The sequence below is a fragment of the Scomber scombrus genome, chromosome 14 (assembly GCF_963691925.1).
Source record: "Scomber scombrus chromosome 14, fScoSco1.1, whole genome shotgun sequence".
Taxonomy (NCBI): domain Eukaryota; kingdom Metazoa; phylum Chordata; class Actinopteri; order Scombriformes; family Scombridae; genus Scomber; species Scomber scombrus.
Genome location: NC_084983.1, coordinates 4947791 through 4964349, shown reverse-complemented (window position 1 = coordinate 4964349; position 16559 = coordinate 4947791). Strand labels below are relative to the sequence as shown.

At 40.1% G+C, this 16559-nt stretch overlaps 2 protein-coding genes across 2 annotated transcripts; both read right to left on the bottom strand.

The window, feature by feature from the left end:
• Positions 1-21: 21 nt before the first annotated feature.
• stt3a (STT3 oligosaccharyltransferase complex catalytic subunit A) lies at positions 22-6220 on the bottom strand. Its single transcript, XM_062433103.1, has 18 exons — positions 6157-6220; positions 5277-5398; positions 5112-5172; positions 4895-5016; positions 4647-4792; positions 4343-4433; positions 4148-4254; positions 3881-4045; positions 3456-3636; positions 2749-2904; positions 2544-2635; positions 2278-2433; positions 1738-1926; positions 1521-1637; positions 1323-1425; positions 910-1098; positions 631-746; positions 22-438 (listed from the first exon to the last, which is right to left on the bottom strand). The coding sequence occupies exons 2-18, from the start codon at positions 5362-5364 to the stop codon at positions 400-402; spliced, it is 2118 nt and encodes a 705-aa protein (XP_062289087.1). The 5' UTR covers positions 5365-5398; positions 6157-6220; the 3' UTR covers positions 22-399.
• A 911-nt stretch (positions 6221-7131) lies between these two features.
• ei24 (EI24 autophagy associated transmembrane protein) lies at positions 7132-15737 on the bottom strand. The gene is made up of 11 exons (XM_062433436.1): positions 15621-15737; positions 14189-14325; positions 12970-13115; positions 12546-12606; positions 12133-12199; positions 11924-12048; positions 10003-10122; positions 9456-9567; positions 9251-9362; positions 8660-8734; positions 7132-8571 (listed from the first exon to the last, which is right to left on the bottom strand). Exons 2-11 carry the CDS (start codon positions 14228-14230, stop codon positions 8409-8411), a joined length of 1023 nt encoding a protein of 340 aa, XP_062289420.1. The 5' UTR covers positions 14231-14325; positions 15621-15737; the 3' UTR covers positions 7132-8408.
• Positions 15738-16559: the final 822 nt, after the last annotated feature.

The following is a 16559-nucleotide window of genomic DNA, read 5'->3' as shown; positions in this document are numbered from 1 at the left end:
AAGGAAAAACAAACCAGCATGTTCTTGTTTTTAATCCCACTTTAATTGACCACATTGTAAAAATCCAAAGCGCTCTTAAATGAACACTGCTTTCTTTTTGGCCGCTTCATGGTTAATTACACTTTCCTGACATCAGATTGGACGATTTGACACCCACTCCCTCTGATCCCAGATGAGACATTTCATTATAACAATTAAAAAAAAATTTGAAAATCATCCACACACGCAAAAAAAGAAGAAAAAACAAAAATCTCTTCGATGCAAATTTCTTCCCCCAAAAAACAAAAAGTATAAAAAAGTACTCTTTTTTTATTTTTTTCTCAACTCATCTGCTGACCACAGGGGAAGGTGTTCAGTGCTGTGCGCTAAAATTGGTGTTTTCACTGCTGCCTGGAGGTCTTATGTCCTGGAAAGACCCCGGTTGTCCAAATCTTTCACCTAGAAGATGGAACACAAATTCTTTAGACCGATCTGTTCACAACTCATAATGGATTTGAATGAAGGTGTATTAATTATTTTTTCGATTGTGTATAAAAAAACTACCAAAAAAGCCCATTACAAATTTTCTCTAACCCATGTTTTATTTTGTCTATCCAACATAGCTAGGTAAGAAGGTTTCTTTAGTTTTACCTTGTATATCCTAACCAGCCAGTGCTCCGTTGTGTAGGCCTCCTCCAACACATCCAGTTCAAAGTCTTTGTTTCCAATCTCAGCGTTCCTCACTCTGTCATAACCTGGTGGGCGCTCTGCAAAGAAGATCATTGAGATCAGTGGAATTATGGAAGAAAAGGATGCAGTTATACAGAATATATAAAGAGACAAACCAGCAATAATGCCTGGATGCAAGTCATTGTGATTTTAAATCAAAACACAGTGACAAATATGGGACTTGACTGTGGAGTTACTCACTGGCCTCTGTGTAGACCTGGCCGAAGCGGTAGTAGCACATCTTGTACATAAGGCAGTTGAGCAGGACGGGTGAGCCCTCGCGATCCACTCTGAACTCCCCGGTGGGGGTGTAGTAGTCGTGCTCCTTGATGTGTTTTCCTGTGTCTGTGCTTCCCCCGATACGGACCATCCACAGGAACTTATTGATGTCTGTGATGCAGAGAAATGGATCCGTTAAGAGACGTGGCGCTAAAATATGCCTTCGAAAAAATATCTCAATTGATTTTTATATATTTCAAATCGATTGTTAAAGCAAACAGACTATTAAACCTGACTTTAGTCAGAAGGTGTATGTGCCCTGTATGCTTAAGTCAAGCTATCTTAAAAAGCCTCAGTGTTATAAAGACTGAGCATCTCCTGATATTGGGACGTACCATCTGAGGAATAACCAGTCAGTCCTCCGAAGATGACCAGGACATAACTGACATCCAGCTCCCTCATGATCTCATACGCCCGCTCTTCTGTGGATGCCATGGCCTACAGAACAAAAAACAGCAGCCAAGTCAGCAAAACAACACTCATGGAAAAACATGGAGACACGTTCATGTCACTTTGAAGGTTACGCTACTCACCTGTCCAACTCTGGAGATGTGCGTGTTGTTCCATGTGTTGTTGTCCACTAGAATAGTTCGATTAGCCATGGCGGTTATCTGATAGCCATAATCCCACCATGACATGACTTTAGCATCCTAGAAAAAAAAACAAACACTTAAACTCATGTATCTGAATGGAAACCTTTTAAACAAACTCCCCTATTCACTGACATTTGTTTCTTTAATTATGACTGACCTCAGGAGTATTGTGACGGAGCCAGTAGTACGCCTCTCTGAAGTCGTCGAAGATAATGCGGCTGCCATCGCCTCCGCGGGCCGAAAGGACAATAGAGGGAGAGGAGTAGGCTTCACTGGTCACCCAGGTAGAGTGAAAGGTGTATGTGATGAGGAAGAAGGCCATGACCAGAATCATCCCACTGGCAACCTGACAGATACAAAAACAGGACATTGTTAGGTTTTAGAGCTCTATCTGTGAGACCGTCACTGTGCTTTTTTTCTGTCTAGTAGGATTTTTCAGTTCAGGAAAATCTCTGGCCTGCTTAATTTAACAAGAATTTGATTTTATTTTAAATTATTTTTTTATTATTTATAATTTAGATTTGAAACTTCATTAAATAAGCAAGAACAGGTCTCCAATAGGCAGCAGCTTTGTACAAAGTCTTTCCACACCTGACATGTTCATTATTTGTGAAACAGGTGCACCCAAACTGTCAACACACTCTGCACACGTCTCTTAACGGCTGTGACTCTGAACTAGTCTCTAAAGACCTCCCACCTCATTTTTGATGGGGTAGGTGGCGTCCTGCTGCTTCTTGCTCTTCTTGTCTGGCCGGCTGACATCCAGATTCTTCATGTAGGTGGTGAGCACCTGAGACACGCCGATGCCTGACAGGATGCACATGACTGGGGCCAGCACCAGCATCAGACGCACCTGAGGAGGCAACAAACAAGCTGTACTTTACCCCATGTGATGTGATGTATATCTAACATGTGGCTCATAAGTTATGTAAATTAATCCATATAATGTTACATAGGACGTACCATGACAGCGGAGAAGTACATGCTGGTGACTCCATACATGATGATGAAGATCCTGGCATCAGACAGGTTGTTGAAACAGTAGTACAGGCCAACTGGAAGGAGAGGATAAAACCATCAGTCAAAACTTCATCTGCATCATCAGTGGAGTGATGGAGCAGCATCAATCTCTCGTTACTCTGTGTGTTTCTATTGATTGAACACTTACCTGGGAACATAAAGACCAGCAGCTGGAGGTCAAAGTAGTATGAGGACCAGGTGGTGGGCTGATGCTCAGAGACAGAGGCGATGATGGGGATGTTGTTCTTGGCGTAGGAGGGGTCCAGCAGGGAGTAGAAACGACCGGTCCATGGAGAGATCTTACCTAAGGAGAACAAAAGGAAATATACTTTAGGTCAGTCATGATCCAAGGCAAAAATAATTTAAAATGGAGTATCTTTAATATTCAAACTTAACTTAAAAATATAAACAAACTCTTTACATCAATATGTAATGTGTATTTGGGTCAGAGAGCACTGTAAGTCCAGGAACTCTGTGTCCAAACCCCAAACTGCAGCACTGATCGCTCAGCCTCAGATATTTCACTGTTTGCCCGCTATTCTTTAATTTTTCCATTTGTGCACAAAAATTCAAAAACTTTCTACACATCGCTTCTTAAATGGTGAGGAGTGGTGATCTCTTTGGGTGCAGCGCTTTCTGTCATATCTGATACTGTGACGTTACATCAGCACATTGAACATGAGATTGTGAAGGGTGAGATTCACTACTGTTAGCCAACACATTTACAAATACTTTAAAAAATAAGCATTCAAATTGTAATTCCAGCATTTGATTAGTATATATTTTGTACTATTTCAATTATATTCCAACAGCCTTTAAGTCAACCTATGCCGATGTATTAACTGGTGCACTTACCCGTCAGCATGAGGACAGTGCCCACAGACAGCAGGATGAAGCCCACCAGTGAGATGACACTCTTGAACAGCACCTCGAACTGCTGGGCGTTGAGTTTGCTGCGCAGGTAGTCCACGAAGGCGTGAATCTGGCACAAGCCGAACACACCGAAAGCTGCCATGTGCTCTGATGACTGAACCGGCTAGTAGTAGAAGGGAAGCAGAGACAGAACAGAGTCAACACTCTTTTACCCTCCATCATGTGACAGTGATGTCTATCTTCTTTGGCCTTGATGATATTTTGACCTTCATCATAGTTAATCCTAAAACCACATTGCTTTGGACTAAAATGTCCTGTGAGCTGAGGCATGACCCATCTAACTCATCACATCAAGTCTTGAGTATCTAGAGTATACGAATAACTGATGTGACATAACTTCATCTTACCTGGAAACCAACAAATGAGATCTGCATGGAGAGGATGGTGCCCAAGCAGTAGACTGTGCAGTAAGCCACGTAGATGCGGTGCGAGAATCGTCCTGTGAGCATCAGAACCAGGACGTGGAGCGGGATCAGGTTGATCAGGAACACGTAGCCACCCCAGGAGGAAACCTACATACACACACACTTTATGACTTCTGCATACTCCTGAATCCAGTCAGCAAAGCATGCATTTATAAATCTCCTCCACTCCTATCTGCATCATCTGCTCACCATGTAGAAGTAGGCCAGAGCGCACATGGAGGACCAGTACACTGAGCCTGTTTTGACAGCCTTGATCCACATGTAGTAGGTCAACAGCATGCAGAAAATGGCAATACCTGAGAAGTAGAGCAGAGACAGATTTGATAAACAATCTTTTTGTGATATTTACATGATATAACATTACCATGCACGTCAGGTGTGTACCTTCATTGTCATAGGAGCCAGCAACAGAACGAGAGATATAACCAGGCACCACTGCAATCATGGCTGCAGCCAAGAGCCCAGCACCTGCATCCTAAAGAGACAAAAGGCTGTTTAGCGGCAGAAATGTGTAGTTATATACACACAGCACTAAAAAGCATGGACTTGACCTCTCACAAACAAGACTACATTCAAAAGAAAACAGTCCTATACTGAGTACGCTTTTAAATTTTACTATTATGTTTAGTTTTATTAAGAATTTTTTTAACAAATTCATGATGTTTGTGCCTCTAATGATCTGTCCTACCTTCAGTTCCTTGGTGAAGTGGTAGGTGACGATGGCGGTGAAGGAGGAGAATAAGGGAGCCAGGAAGACGCAGACATTACGGATGTCAATGGTGATGTGGAAAAAATGTAGGACGTGGTACAGGACGGCAGAGGTGATCATCAGTCCTGGTGACAGAGAGAGGAAAACAGGTGTTCCAGTCAGGTTTGCAGACAGTATACTGTTGCAAAATAAAGTTAACACACCTATATTTGTCTACTGATTCCTACCTGGATAAATGGTGCCACCAATGATTCTCCCAAGAGGATACCATGCTCTATCATCAAACCAGTTGTGAAACTTATAAAATCCTTCTTCTGCTAGGAAGCGGGTGGTACGGTAGTTGAAGTACCTGAGGGTGAAGTGAAGGTGAAGTTGAGGCTTTACTTTAAGGAAAGGTACCAATTAACAACACTTGCAAGAAACCGTGACACAAGCAGCACTTACGGATCAAACTCATGGATCACGCTTTCAAACCTCAAGACGGAAAAAAGTCTGGTTGAGAACGCTGAGGAGGAGGAAAAAGCATATAGAGTGATGTGTTTTTAATACTGGGGAGACAACTGATGTTTCTGCAAAGAAGATGTAATACATAGGAAGCAGGGGACTCACAGAGGACAGCAGCCATAGACAGGATGAGCAGCTTCAGCAGCGTGTCCTGCTTCTCATAGGACAAACGCAGGAAGCCCAGCTTGGTCATTTTGGCGAGGTTTAGGGACAGCTCACCGTACTACCTGAGGGGAGGAGAACAATCACTGCAAAAGTCAGAAAGGAGGTTACAAACAGGACAGCTGTGGAGCAAAGCACTGCGGGGGTATCTAGTTCTGCTTTCACTGTATTAATAGAAGTGTCATTATTAGAATAAACTTAAGCTAAGTGTGAAAATGTTTGCAGGTCTTCTGTGAGGAGGAAACTTCCATGTTCAGCCCAACCAGAGGAGGCCACGCACTAAGATGTGTCGTCAGGAACCAGGAAGCACCCACTCTGGGAAAGCTCTCCAGAGGTTTGTCAGAAGCCTGTCTTATTCACATTTTGCATGAAGTATATTGCACATAGAAAACAATAAAACTATCAATCTGACCACAGCTCTCATTAATGCTAACTTTGAAGGCGGCACCAACAGAGCGAGCCTTAACTGACTGACTTAACTGACACAGCCAACAGAGCAACAGCTAATATGTATCAACCAGCTATCAGCACGCATCATGTGCACATTTATAATTAAAGCAACATAGATTGAACAGCCTCTTAAAGCTTGTCGGTATCAGGCCGGCTCTGTTGATGCTGCTTCCTTCCAGTTTTAGCATTAAGTGTGTAAGCAGCTAGCTTAGCGAGGCTAACCTGCTCGGTTAGCAGCTGTACAATGAAAAGTCCAGCATTAATAAGAGAATAGCAGTGTCTCCCTCACATGTCAAAGCAGCAGAACAGCCTGAAATAAAAACGGGTGCATTTACCTGAGCTACAAGGCTTAATAATGTTCATTAAGACTCACCCTGCTCCGCTACTGTAACTCATACACTTTCCACGCACAACCTTCACCGTGAGCTAAGCCCGCCCCAACCACGCCATGGTACACGTTTATTGGCTAATCGTCAGTCAAAAGTAATCCCACATGAATCCGATTGGTTCTTCGGCTGTCATTCAACTCCAGTTCCCTAACTTGCCGCTGTAGTGTAGTGACGTGTCCTTAGTGAGGAAAGGCGAGGTGTCGCCCCCTAGTGGTTCAAGAGTAACTCAACAATCAGATTTCATGTCTTTCCAGTGGTGCTACTTCATGACAAACATGAAAACAGCAAATATCTATTGTAATATTAACAAATATAACTTATTAATATTAATTTTATGACAGTTACATTAACAACACTTGGTTAAATAGTATAAAAGCAATAATTTCAAATTTAACCAAAGTAATATACTGCAAGACGTAAATTATGCAGTTTCAATAGTTTTCCTTAGTTAATCTGTCACCTGTTGGCAAATGTAAGAGGCTACACATCATACTGTATGTTTCTGAAAGTACATTTTGAGTGGAGGAAAATAATGCATTGTGGTTGTTAATTTACAAAAGTAAGAATTGTGTTGTCTATTTCTTCTTGGAATCAAATCAGACTGTTTTTCAAGTAGCCAGGCAGTGCAAGTTTCATCAGGTGAACATCATAAAATTCACCATGTCAACATGTAAATCAATTTCTCGCTGAGAAAGATTTTGTGTACTTAATATTGTGGCTTGCACACCCACAATATCGCTTAGTTTAAACTGAATGGCATACATTTATTTTAAATCAGTGATAAATGTAACAAATCAAATCTAACCACCTCTCCAGTCAAAATATGAATTCTTGTTTTTGTATTTTAATCACTTTTTCAATGAGACCATAATTTATGTGTCGTCTTTTCACTTCTGAATCAGAAACACCCCGTCTACTCCTCACCGCGGCACCAAAAGCCTGAACACAGTAATCAAATATTGAATACTGACCAATTTTATTGAAATTAGACGTATTACTTTTACAAAACCTCACTCACAAATATCAGTCTGCACAAACACTTTGCTCCTCTTACAATAATTACACACCGTTTCAAAATTGTGGCCCCTCCCCATGGGCCATGAGCTCTGATGAGTAAGAGAGAGGGTGATGGTGGGGGTCATTGCATGGTGGAAGGACATACAGGATGTATTAATGTTATATACAGCACAAAAAGCAAACAGCTGACTACTGGTAGGGACCAGTTTAATCTGCTTCAGCTCTCCTGGAGGGGGGGAAACTAGAGCAAGCAGATTGAGGCTGATCACATATTTGTCAAGATATAAAGAGTTTAACTTGTAGGACTCCTCTCTATATTGCAGGGCTTAGCATTGTAGTGGTTGAAGTGAAATAAAACATAGATGCAGCAGTTTGGCAGTGTCATCTCACCTATCACCTACTAAAATTCACACAGACTGAAAACACTGAGACAGTTTTTTTCGGTTGCTGGTGTCACCTTGTGATTTGCAACATGTCCACCGGACAGTGGAGTGAGATTTTATCATTTGGGATGAGACACCAAGCAAAACGTTCATAAGCACATGACAAGAGTGACACTGTTATTTGGTTTCCATTACTAAAAGGTCACCAATCCTTTTTTTATAGCAGCTCCTGGACTGATGTGTAAATTCTACAAAAACAAAGCTCTTACAGAATAAAAATTCCTCCCTTTTTCTTTTTTTTTTTAACTGTACACGGTCATTCCTGGATCTGACATCATTTGACAGAGAAACATATTCATGTGCAGGAAAGCATTCAATCTGTGTGGAAGGAATGTGACTCGTAACATTGAGAAAACACGTACTGTAAGTAAAACAATTCTCAATGTGAACAAGCCCCTTCAAAAGTTTAAAAAAAATTCCTTCGTTTAGTCACAAGTTTGTTTAAACATATTGAAACTAAATGATTTCTTGTGCTGTCATTTATTAAAGGAGTCACTCAAATGGCACATTATACAAAAAAAAAAGAAGAAAAGTCACGAAAGACAAAAAGTCGAGAGCTGAGTATATAATGTGTTTTTGAGTGTGAGGCACAGGGCAGTCGATTGTTGTGTCACACTGAAAATGTGTGTGGTGGGTGCAGCAAATGAATAATCGAAAAGGGCCGGAGATGAGATAAAAATGTCCTAAACCGTGTATCATCCCATAAGGGAAATCCTGGAAGAATCACTATGTCACGTTGAGTGAAGCCTCGCATCGATCTCCTTCCAGTGGCTCCATCACTGGGTGGGGATGAATCTCTGTCGGGAGGGGGAGGTGTGGGGGGACGACAGCCTCTCTGAGGAGGTGGACGACGTCAGGGAGGACTGCAGGTGGACCGTCTTGTGGAAAAGCTTGTTGCTAATCAGCACGACCAGAGAGAAGAGACGCAGCTGGAAGTGGCTGAGAGAGTGAAAAACATGAACAGTGACTCAGAGTGAACCGAACCATTAAAACAAACAAAAAAGAAAGAGTTGTATGTTCCACTTACTACAGCTTCGTTGGCGTCTTAGCTTCATTAGCGCTGATGATGAATAGAGGGAAGAGGATGGAGAACAAGCAGCCACTAGATAGAACGAAAAAGAGGAACAATATGACACATAGCAAAGGCATATTCTACATTTTACATGTATGTTTCAAAACTGTTCCTGAAGAACCTTTTGACTAGAGACAAGTCTGCTGTCCAGTACCTGGAGAGGTATTTTTTAACTTATTTTTTTAGATTTGAGCTCATAATCTCAAAGTTCGCTTAACGTTAACCTTTGAGCTTCATTTATTTTGTTCATATACTGTTCCCAAAGGTCAAGAATATCCCATTCACCTTTTATCTAATAGGACTTTCTCACTGATGGCAGACATAAAGTGTACAAATGTGTTTGGTCCTTTGTAACTGAGACCTCACAAAACTTATTAGACACATCTCTATGACGTATGTTATAACACTTAATTTATTTAAAAAACATCTTACATACAGAAGCACACTCCAACCGAAAAAAGGTCAAAGTAGGATTGCAGTACAAATAATGATTATTTTTTATAATGAATTAACATGACAGTTATTTTCCTCTTTAATTAGTCTCACCTGATGATGTATGAGGAGGGCAGGGCGGTCAGTAGAGCCATGGGCAAACCAAAGCCAAAGTAATAGGGCCAGTTCCTCTCAATGTTGGACAGCCGCTGGTGCATCTCGATGCCTAAAACAAACATTAACATGCAGTGTCTGGTTTGAATTCTACCTTCTATCCACATGATTTATTTTGAGTTTGGAGAGTGAAGGAGTATCTCACCGTGGTTGAACCAGCGGTATTCAAAGCAGTAGAGGGAGTAGAGCAGAGACATGTGGAGGAGGCTGACCATCTGTCCAATGGCATCAATGGGGAATAGGCTAACGATCATACCCTAGAGGATAATGAAAACACACCAGACAATTAGATTTACCAAAAAGTGCTCTGAGAGACCAATTAGAAATGAAGACTGATGAGAAAACTCCTGAAAATAAGTAAGAGGAGACATCTTTTCCAGTTTCTCAAACAATTTCTGGGAAAAAGGAGAGATGAATAACCTCACTTAATGTGACACCAATCTTTTATATACTTCAGCATTCTCTGAATTAGCTCAGGAGTCTAAGAAACAGTTTCTCCTTCTTGCCTACCATGCTGGAGATGATGCTACTGATGGATGCTGTTCTGAATGACTTAACCCTTGGTGCAATTAGGCATCTTTGACCATGTTTTATGAACAACAGAACTTAGCGACTTGTTCAGAAATTAAAACATTTGGTAAATCTGAATTGGTAAAGAAGAACATCCAGACATCGATGTGCAAACAATGTACCTGAATGAGAAAGAGTGCCTGCAGGAGGAGATTAAAGAGCATGTCTGCGATGATCTTACTGACGCTGGGGAACGGCTGTGCTTTACAGCCAGACACTTCAAATGCGAGGTCAGCTATATCCTGCAACAGAGAGAGAGTAACATCACACTGATTTCTTTATCTGTATTTCTCTAAACAAACTGCAACAACTAATATGAAATAAACACTACAAACAAGAAGGTTTGCAACACAAGGGTCTTCTGCAGAGCAATAGAAGTAAAGCTGTCACTTCTTGTGTTTGTATGAGTTGGAATTATAACCAGGGCTGTGTACAGACAGTGGTTTCATAATAACAATATTTCTGTATGTACTCTGTCTGTTGTACTATTTTGTCCTGACTAGAGCCAGACTGATATATCAGTCAGACAATATTATTGGCTGATATTGGCCAATCACAGATACATTGGACCTAACAGTATTGGCGTATATGTTGTCCAATATGTGCAGATATTTTGTTTTTATTTTAGTCCTATAGGCAGCAATTTATGTATGGTTGGTCCTTTTTATTAATTCAAGTTTATGTTTACATACATAAATGCGTTTTTTTGTTCTGTTTTTTTATTTATAGTTATCATTCTTAAATTCACAGTGAAGTTTACTGTTTCAGTGCATTGATGTCATTTTATACAGTAAAGTTTGTTGTTAAACTGTAGTTTGTTAAACCGTAAAATATCCTCTGCCTCTGTTACATATCTTCGTCACAATTATTTGATAACCACAGGTCATTGCAAGGGGTCATGGCAAAAAAAACAAACCCAAAACATCTGTTTATGTATATATTCTGTACATAAGATTATCAGCTGATATACAGGATTTATCTGAATTTTTTTGTTCCCAAATATCAGTATCAGTCCCAAAACTCCTGTAGCAGTCAGGGTTTGGTCTTGACCCTCTCACATAAATCCACTAAGAAAAGTCTCAAATAGATTTCCATCAGCAAGTCTAAGTGTCAGTCTAACTCACACACTCACACACTGTGTCTGCAGGTGCTTCAAAGAGAAAAAACATCCAGGTCTCATTGTTCCATACTGCTGTTTGAATTTATGGGGGAACTTAGCTGCCCTAAAAGAGATCTGAGTTCATCAGTAGCAACAAAAGTTTGAATTTTTGGAGGTGTTGAAAAAATTAATAATCAGCATCTGTAGTGATGCAATGAACGGTGTAAGAAATACATTAAATCCTGTCCTGTATATGAAAGCTTGGTAGTCAATCGGAAGTCCTTTTCTGCCCTTCCTGGCACACACAAACCTGTGTGGAGCAGCTTTCTCCTTTATCTCAGCCACAAAAAACAAAACTACATTTCTGAATAGAACTGTTGTAGGAAAAACACTCCCACAGGGATTGTTCCATGTACCGTAATAATCAATTCATCATGTGGAAACAGGCCGAAATATCTCACTAAGTGTTGAGTTTCATTTTTTCATTTGTCTTTGTGATATTTGATATTAGAGGCAGTGATGGACTAACAGCGTCTTGCTCCCCTTTTGAAGCTGTTTATGGTTCTCACAAGTTGTTTTTATGACTGATTTATTGCATATGAAACATTCATCTGACCAGGGAATGAGCTTACCTTGGAACTTGAATTAACTTGTATCTTAGCTGTATATAGGCCTACCACCTCTACGTTGTTGCTTTGTCTGTATGTAGGCTATGCTTTTAGCCCTCCCTCCTGAGAGAACATCTCCCCAGAAGAGAGGCAGAGCTCTCAGATATTCAGATATCATAGCCCACTGTGATGACATTATGCAGCCTGGGACAGAGTGTCACAAAAGTCACTTACGACTGTTGACTGTGCAATGGGATCTACACATTAATGTCCCATCTTATTTCATTTTTGAAAAAGGCCTCATGTCATTAGAGTGCAGCAACAGCAGACCCTGACCTGGAACCAGATGGCGTTGACTATCTTGCTGAGGACGAACAGAGGGAGAACCCAAAGAGCACTGAAGACGGAGGTCAGGATGAACTCTAACCAGGACCAAACGCTGCCATGGAGGGAGGGGTCACCTGCAGCAAAAACAGCATGTTGACTGACAAGTTCTTACCACACGCCAGAGAACCTGCTACTGGTTCACCAACAGTCATACATACCAATGATTTTTGCTGTGAGAGCCTGCAGCAGTGGGATAAACACCCGGTAGAAGAGAAACAGACTGAGCTGCAAAGAAAACAAAATGATTTAGTTTTACTTCATATATATTTAAAATATGTACTTTAAAACAAGCTGAGTGAGATGGTGCATTGCAAAGCTTGAACATGTGAGACTTTGCATTTATATAATTAAAAAATAAAACTTATTGGGAGAAGTAGATGGGTTTTTTTTATCTAAGTGCTACTTTCCATTTACATGATGGATTAACTCTTAATATTATACAGAAGCTAAAAGAACAACACATTAAAACTCAGGGGCAGTATCACCATGGAAACACATAACCTGCAGCTGTTAAGTCTTCAGTGTGTATGAGTGAAGAGGTTTGACTGTGACTGCAGGACAAACATCTTACCCAGAACACTCCTCCATTCCAGGCACAGCACTGAAAGATCCTGCTGGCTACTTTAGGGTCACTGAAAGATAAAGTAATAACAACCATGACCATTATTGTTGGTAATAAACAGGATAGTTTGCTTTCAGTTTAATATTAATTTGACTTTTCTAATGTAACCAGAGGCAGACAAACATGCAGATAATAGATAGCAGGTCCTTTCAAATGAGAATGCACACAGCCTCAAGTAGAGATAAGGAGCAAAGCAGTATTAAGTAGTATTAAGATGCATTTCCAGCCTTTTAGATGAGTATCTAATCAATCCTCTAAACAGTAATGATGTATGCAGACAGAGGCATAAAACATAATGTAACTGTTAATTAGCCTGAGTCAGACAACATTAGCACTGCGACTAAAATACAGTCACTTTATTTTCCTGGCCTACTTGTCTGGTTTGCGCTCCTCACTCTGTGCCCGTCTCTGTGCCAGGGCCCCGCTGGCCCGTCTCCTCCGCTGCTCCTCCCTTTTCTGCTGGATGCGGGCATCCAGCTTGGAGATTGTTCCAATCCCCAATATGGAGTCCTTGATCCCCTAGAGAAAAGAGAAAGAGAGATAGAGAGAGAGAATACACGTAACTTGTTAAGGTGACCTCTGTCGTGAAGGCTTGAAATGTCACAGTGAGCGGTTGTTGTACACATGACCGAGGCAGACGCATGTATTTGAAAGCAGATCCTGTTAACAATATTTTAAGACTCGGTGGTTCTGTAAATAATTCAGTGTATAGCCAATGTTACTCTGTATGTTTAATTAATACCATGACAACCAGTCATCTTTCCTCTGTCCAACCTACTAAAATATAATAACATTAAAAACATCTATGCCAAGAAGTGGATATCGGAGGTGGATGATTGAGGGTGGATAATGATAATGGAAGTGACTGTTGGCCTAATATTGATCCATGGCTATTGTACACTGTTTAATAAAAGGCTCTCTAAAGTCTTTACTAAAGACATATCTGGAGTTATTCCAGACAAACATTATCTTTGACTCTTTTGGTGTTCAGCCAGAACAAGCTGATGGTTCACAGAGATCAAGCTGATAAAAAGAAAATGCAGCTCGGTCATCAACATTTGTCCTGGAAAAGGTGCTCCAACACTCTGCATGTTCTATTGTTGAGGAGAATTTCTACTAACACTATAAAAATAATTTAACATTACAGGCTTCACAAAGGCGGTATTTACTGCTGGGATGTTGTATTCAAGTGATTTATATTGTGCAAGTATTATTATTACACTATAGTATTTTTATTGTTGTCACTCTCCTTTGTTCTGAGTATGTGCCACCTGTTAGCATGTCTGTGTAAGGATTCAATTCTTTGGAACATAATATATCAGCTTTTAATGCCTTTCTATATTTACATTTGTAAGTGGGAAACATGTCAATAAAATAGTTAGTTATAATTACAATCTTTAATTCACTAATCCGATTTATCTAACTAACAACTCCTACAGATGTCTGTCTGACATTTCAAAATAAAGCTGAATGGGTCCATAACTTGAAACACATGGATCTGTTCCACTGTCCGTTAACTACACCCTCGTGCCTCATGTCATAGCTTGTGTGTGTATGTGTATGTGTATGTGTGTGGGTGTGTGTCTGCTGACCGTCGCAACATTGCGGAGGAAGGCCCTGACGCTGTCTGTCATCTCTGGACCAGCTGCAGATCCATCAACTGCAGAAGGAGGGGGGGCTGGTGACCTGGTGGTCAGCTCTCATGGCAGGAAGAGGCTCACCCAGTAACCTGCAACGATCCAATAACACCCAATGAGCAAAAGTGAGGACGGGAGCAAGATGGTGGCACTCCTCCAGCTATTCACTATAATCTAACTCAGATCTAAACAGCAGACGACTCACTTTGAGATGGTCAGAGATACGATTAGAGGCTAAGAGAATTTGCTTGTAATGTATTTTCTACTTCACATGACCTAGTGCAATCAGCTAGTGAGTTTACAGTATGGCTGTAACAGTAAAGCTGTTCATGTACAGTAAGGTCCAAAAGTCCAAAAAAGACAATTTAAATGAGAAAGTGATACTAATGTATAGTATAAGTATAACATTTTAAAGTATCACCTTGCTATCATTTACTACAACAATGAACAATGACACATGACAGACACTTGACATGACACTTTTGGCAACTCATGACAAACAGCTGTCACACTTGATTTATGTGGTAGCCATTTTGTGCACATTGATATTTGGTATACATTTCTTTCTTTCTAAAAAAACAAAAAACAAACCAGCCCACCACATACACGAAAAAGTTCATGCTTATGTGAGTTTTCTCACTACTTTCTAAAATGTTGCTTGGCTGTTTTTATAGTAAGTATTTCCTCTGTCCTGAGCACCATGCTGTATGCTCTCCTGGGATTCAAAAAAAAAAAAAAAAAAAAAAAAAGAAGCTGGATGTACAGAACATGAACATAAAGTACAAACTCGACCAGCTTCATAAATACTGTAAAAATGATTTCTAACCGGAAATGAGCAAAGCATAGCATATAGCATGTTTATTAAAGTATACTTTTGTCATTTTTATTATTAAAAAAACATGATTTTATAAGGTTATATAACAACACTGCCACCGCCCTCATGCTTACACAGCCTTTGTCTCAGCTAGTTCAACATAACATATAAGTTGTACAACATTATGAAAGTGAAGCGTTCATTGTTCGGGTGAAACTAGTGTTAGTGTGAGTTATCGTTAGCAAGCTGACTCAGTGGGTTAGCTCACATAGCGAGGCTCTCTCTCTGGCCTGCACAGAAGTCTGAACAGTTTGACATGTGAGAACACCGTCTTTGTTCTTCTTTGTAGTCTGCTCACCATGATGGCTCTGGTCTCAAAGTCAATGTTTGACTTTCAGTTTGGTTTGTTCAGTTTGGTCAGTGCTCTGCTAGCTCGTCTGTCTGTGTTGCTAGCTAACACAGTTAACGCTCAACAACTCATTTCTAACTGTTGTGTTTTTCTTCAGGACAACACCTCAGTGCGATAGTCAAGTCAGAGACACAACACGCAGTTAAGCACAGTATCCTCCTTACCTCATGCGACAGGCTCAGGGTTATATTCACTTCGTTTATTCTTTCTTTTCCCCCTTTATGTGACAACAACAACAACACCAAACAGACACTACAGCAGCAGCAGCAGCCAGGGCCGTGGAAAACATATTGCGCAAGCTCCAACTCCTGAGGAACATGGGAAATGTAGTCCGTCTCACTGGAGGCTCAAAACAGGGTGAAGCTCTGTGTTTAACAGCATAAAAACAATCACAGGAAACATTTGTTCATTTTATATGTGTAAAATATACCATATGCATTCAATAGAGAATATAAGATATTTAGACTATAGGTTATATATTTTGTTTCATACACAATTGGATAGGCCAACATAAATGTAAACTTTGTTGACATTTCTGAACACAAGCATGAATAGTAGCCTAAGAACACATTTCTTTCTTTTTTGTAATATGATAGGCGAGTTCATAATAAACAATGCCATATTTAGACAAAAATGCAGTTTTGGGGGATGTTGATATAAATATGTTTATATTTTTATTGAAGCCCATATCCGCCAGTGTGATGAAAAAAAAAGATCCTGCAAGTCAATAGAATGAGAAACTTTCTCAAAATAATGAGATACGTCATAAGATCAGTCATTATTTTGAGATAGTTTGTCATTATTTTGACAGTTAGGTCCAACTAAGTCATTATTTTTGAGAAAGTTTCTCATTATAATGATCGACTTGCTTTTTCTATTCATCACATTGGCGGAAATGGTCTTCCATACATTTTCTTGAAGATTAGATACCATCAACTCTCAGATGAGCGAGTTTTATGTTTAAAACATTCAAGTGTTTAAACTTTGTTTTGTAATGGATCAATAACCCATCACTATCAGGAAAATATTAGATGTAGTTATTTTGGATAAAGGTCATCGTCACCTTTACAATTTTTATAATACAACAGCTACCCACAGGCCAG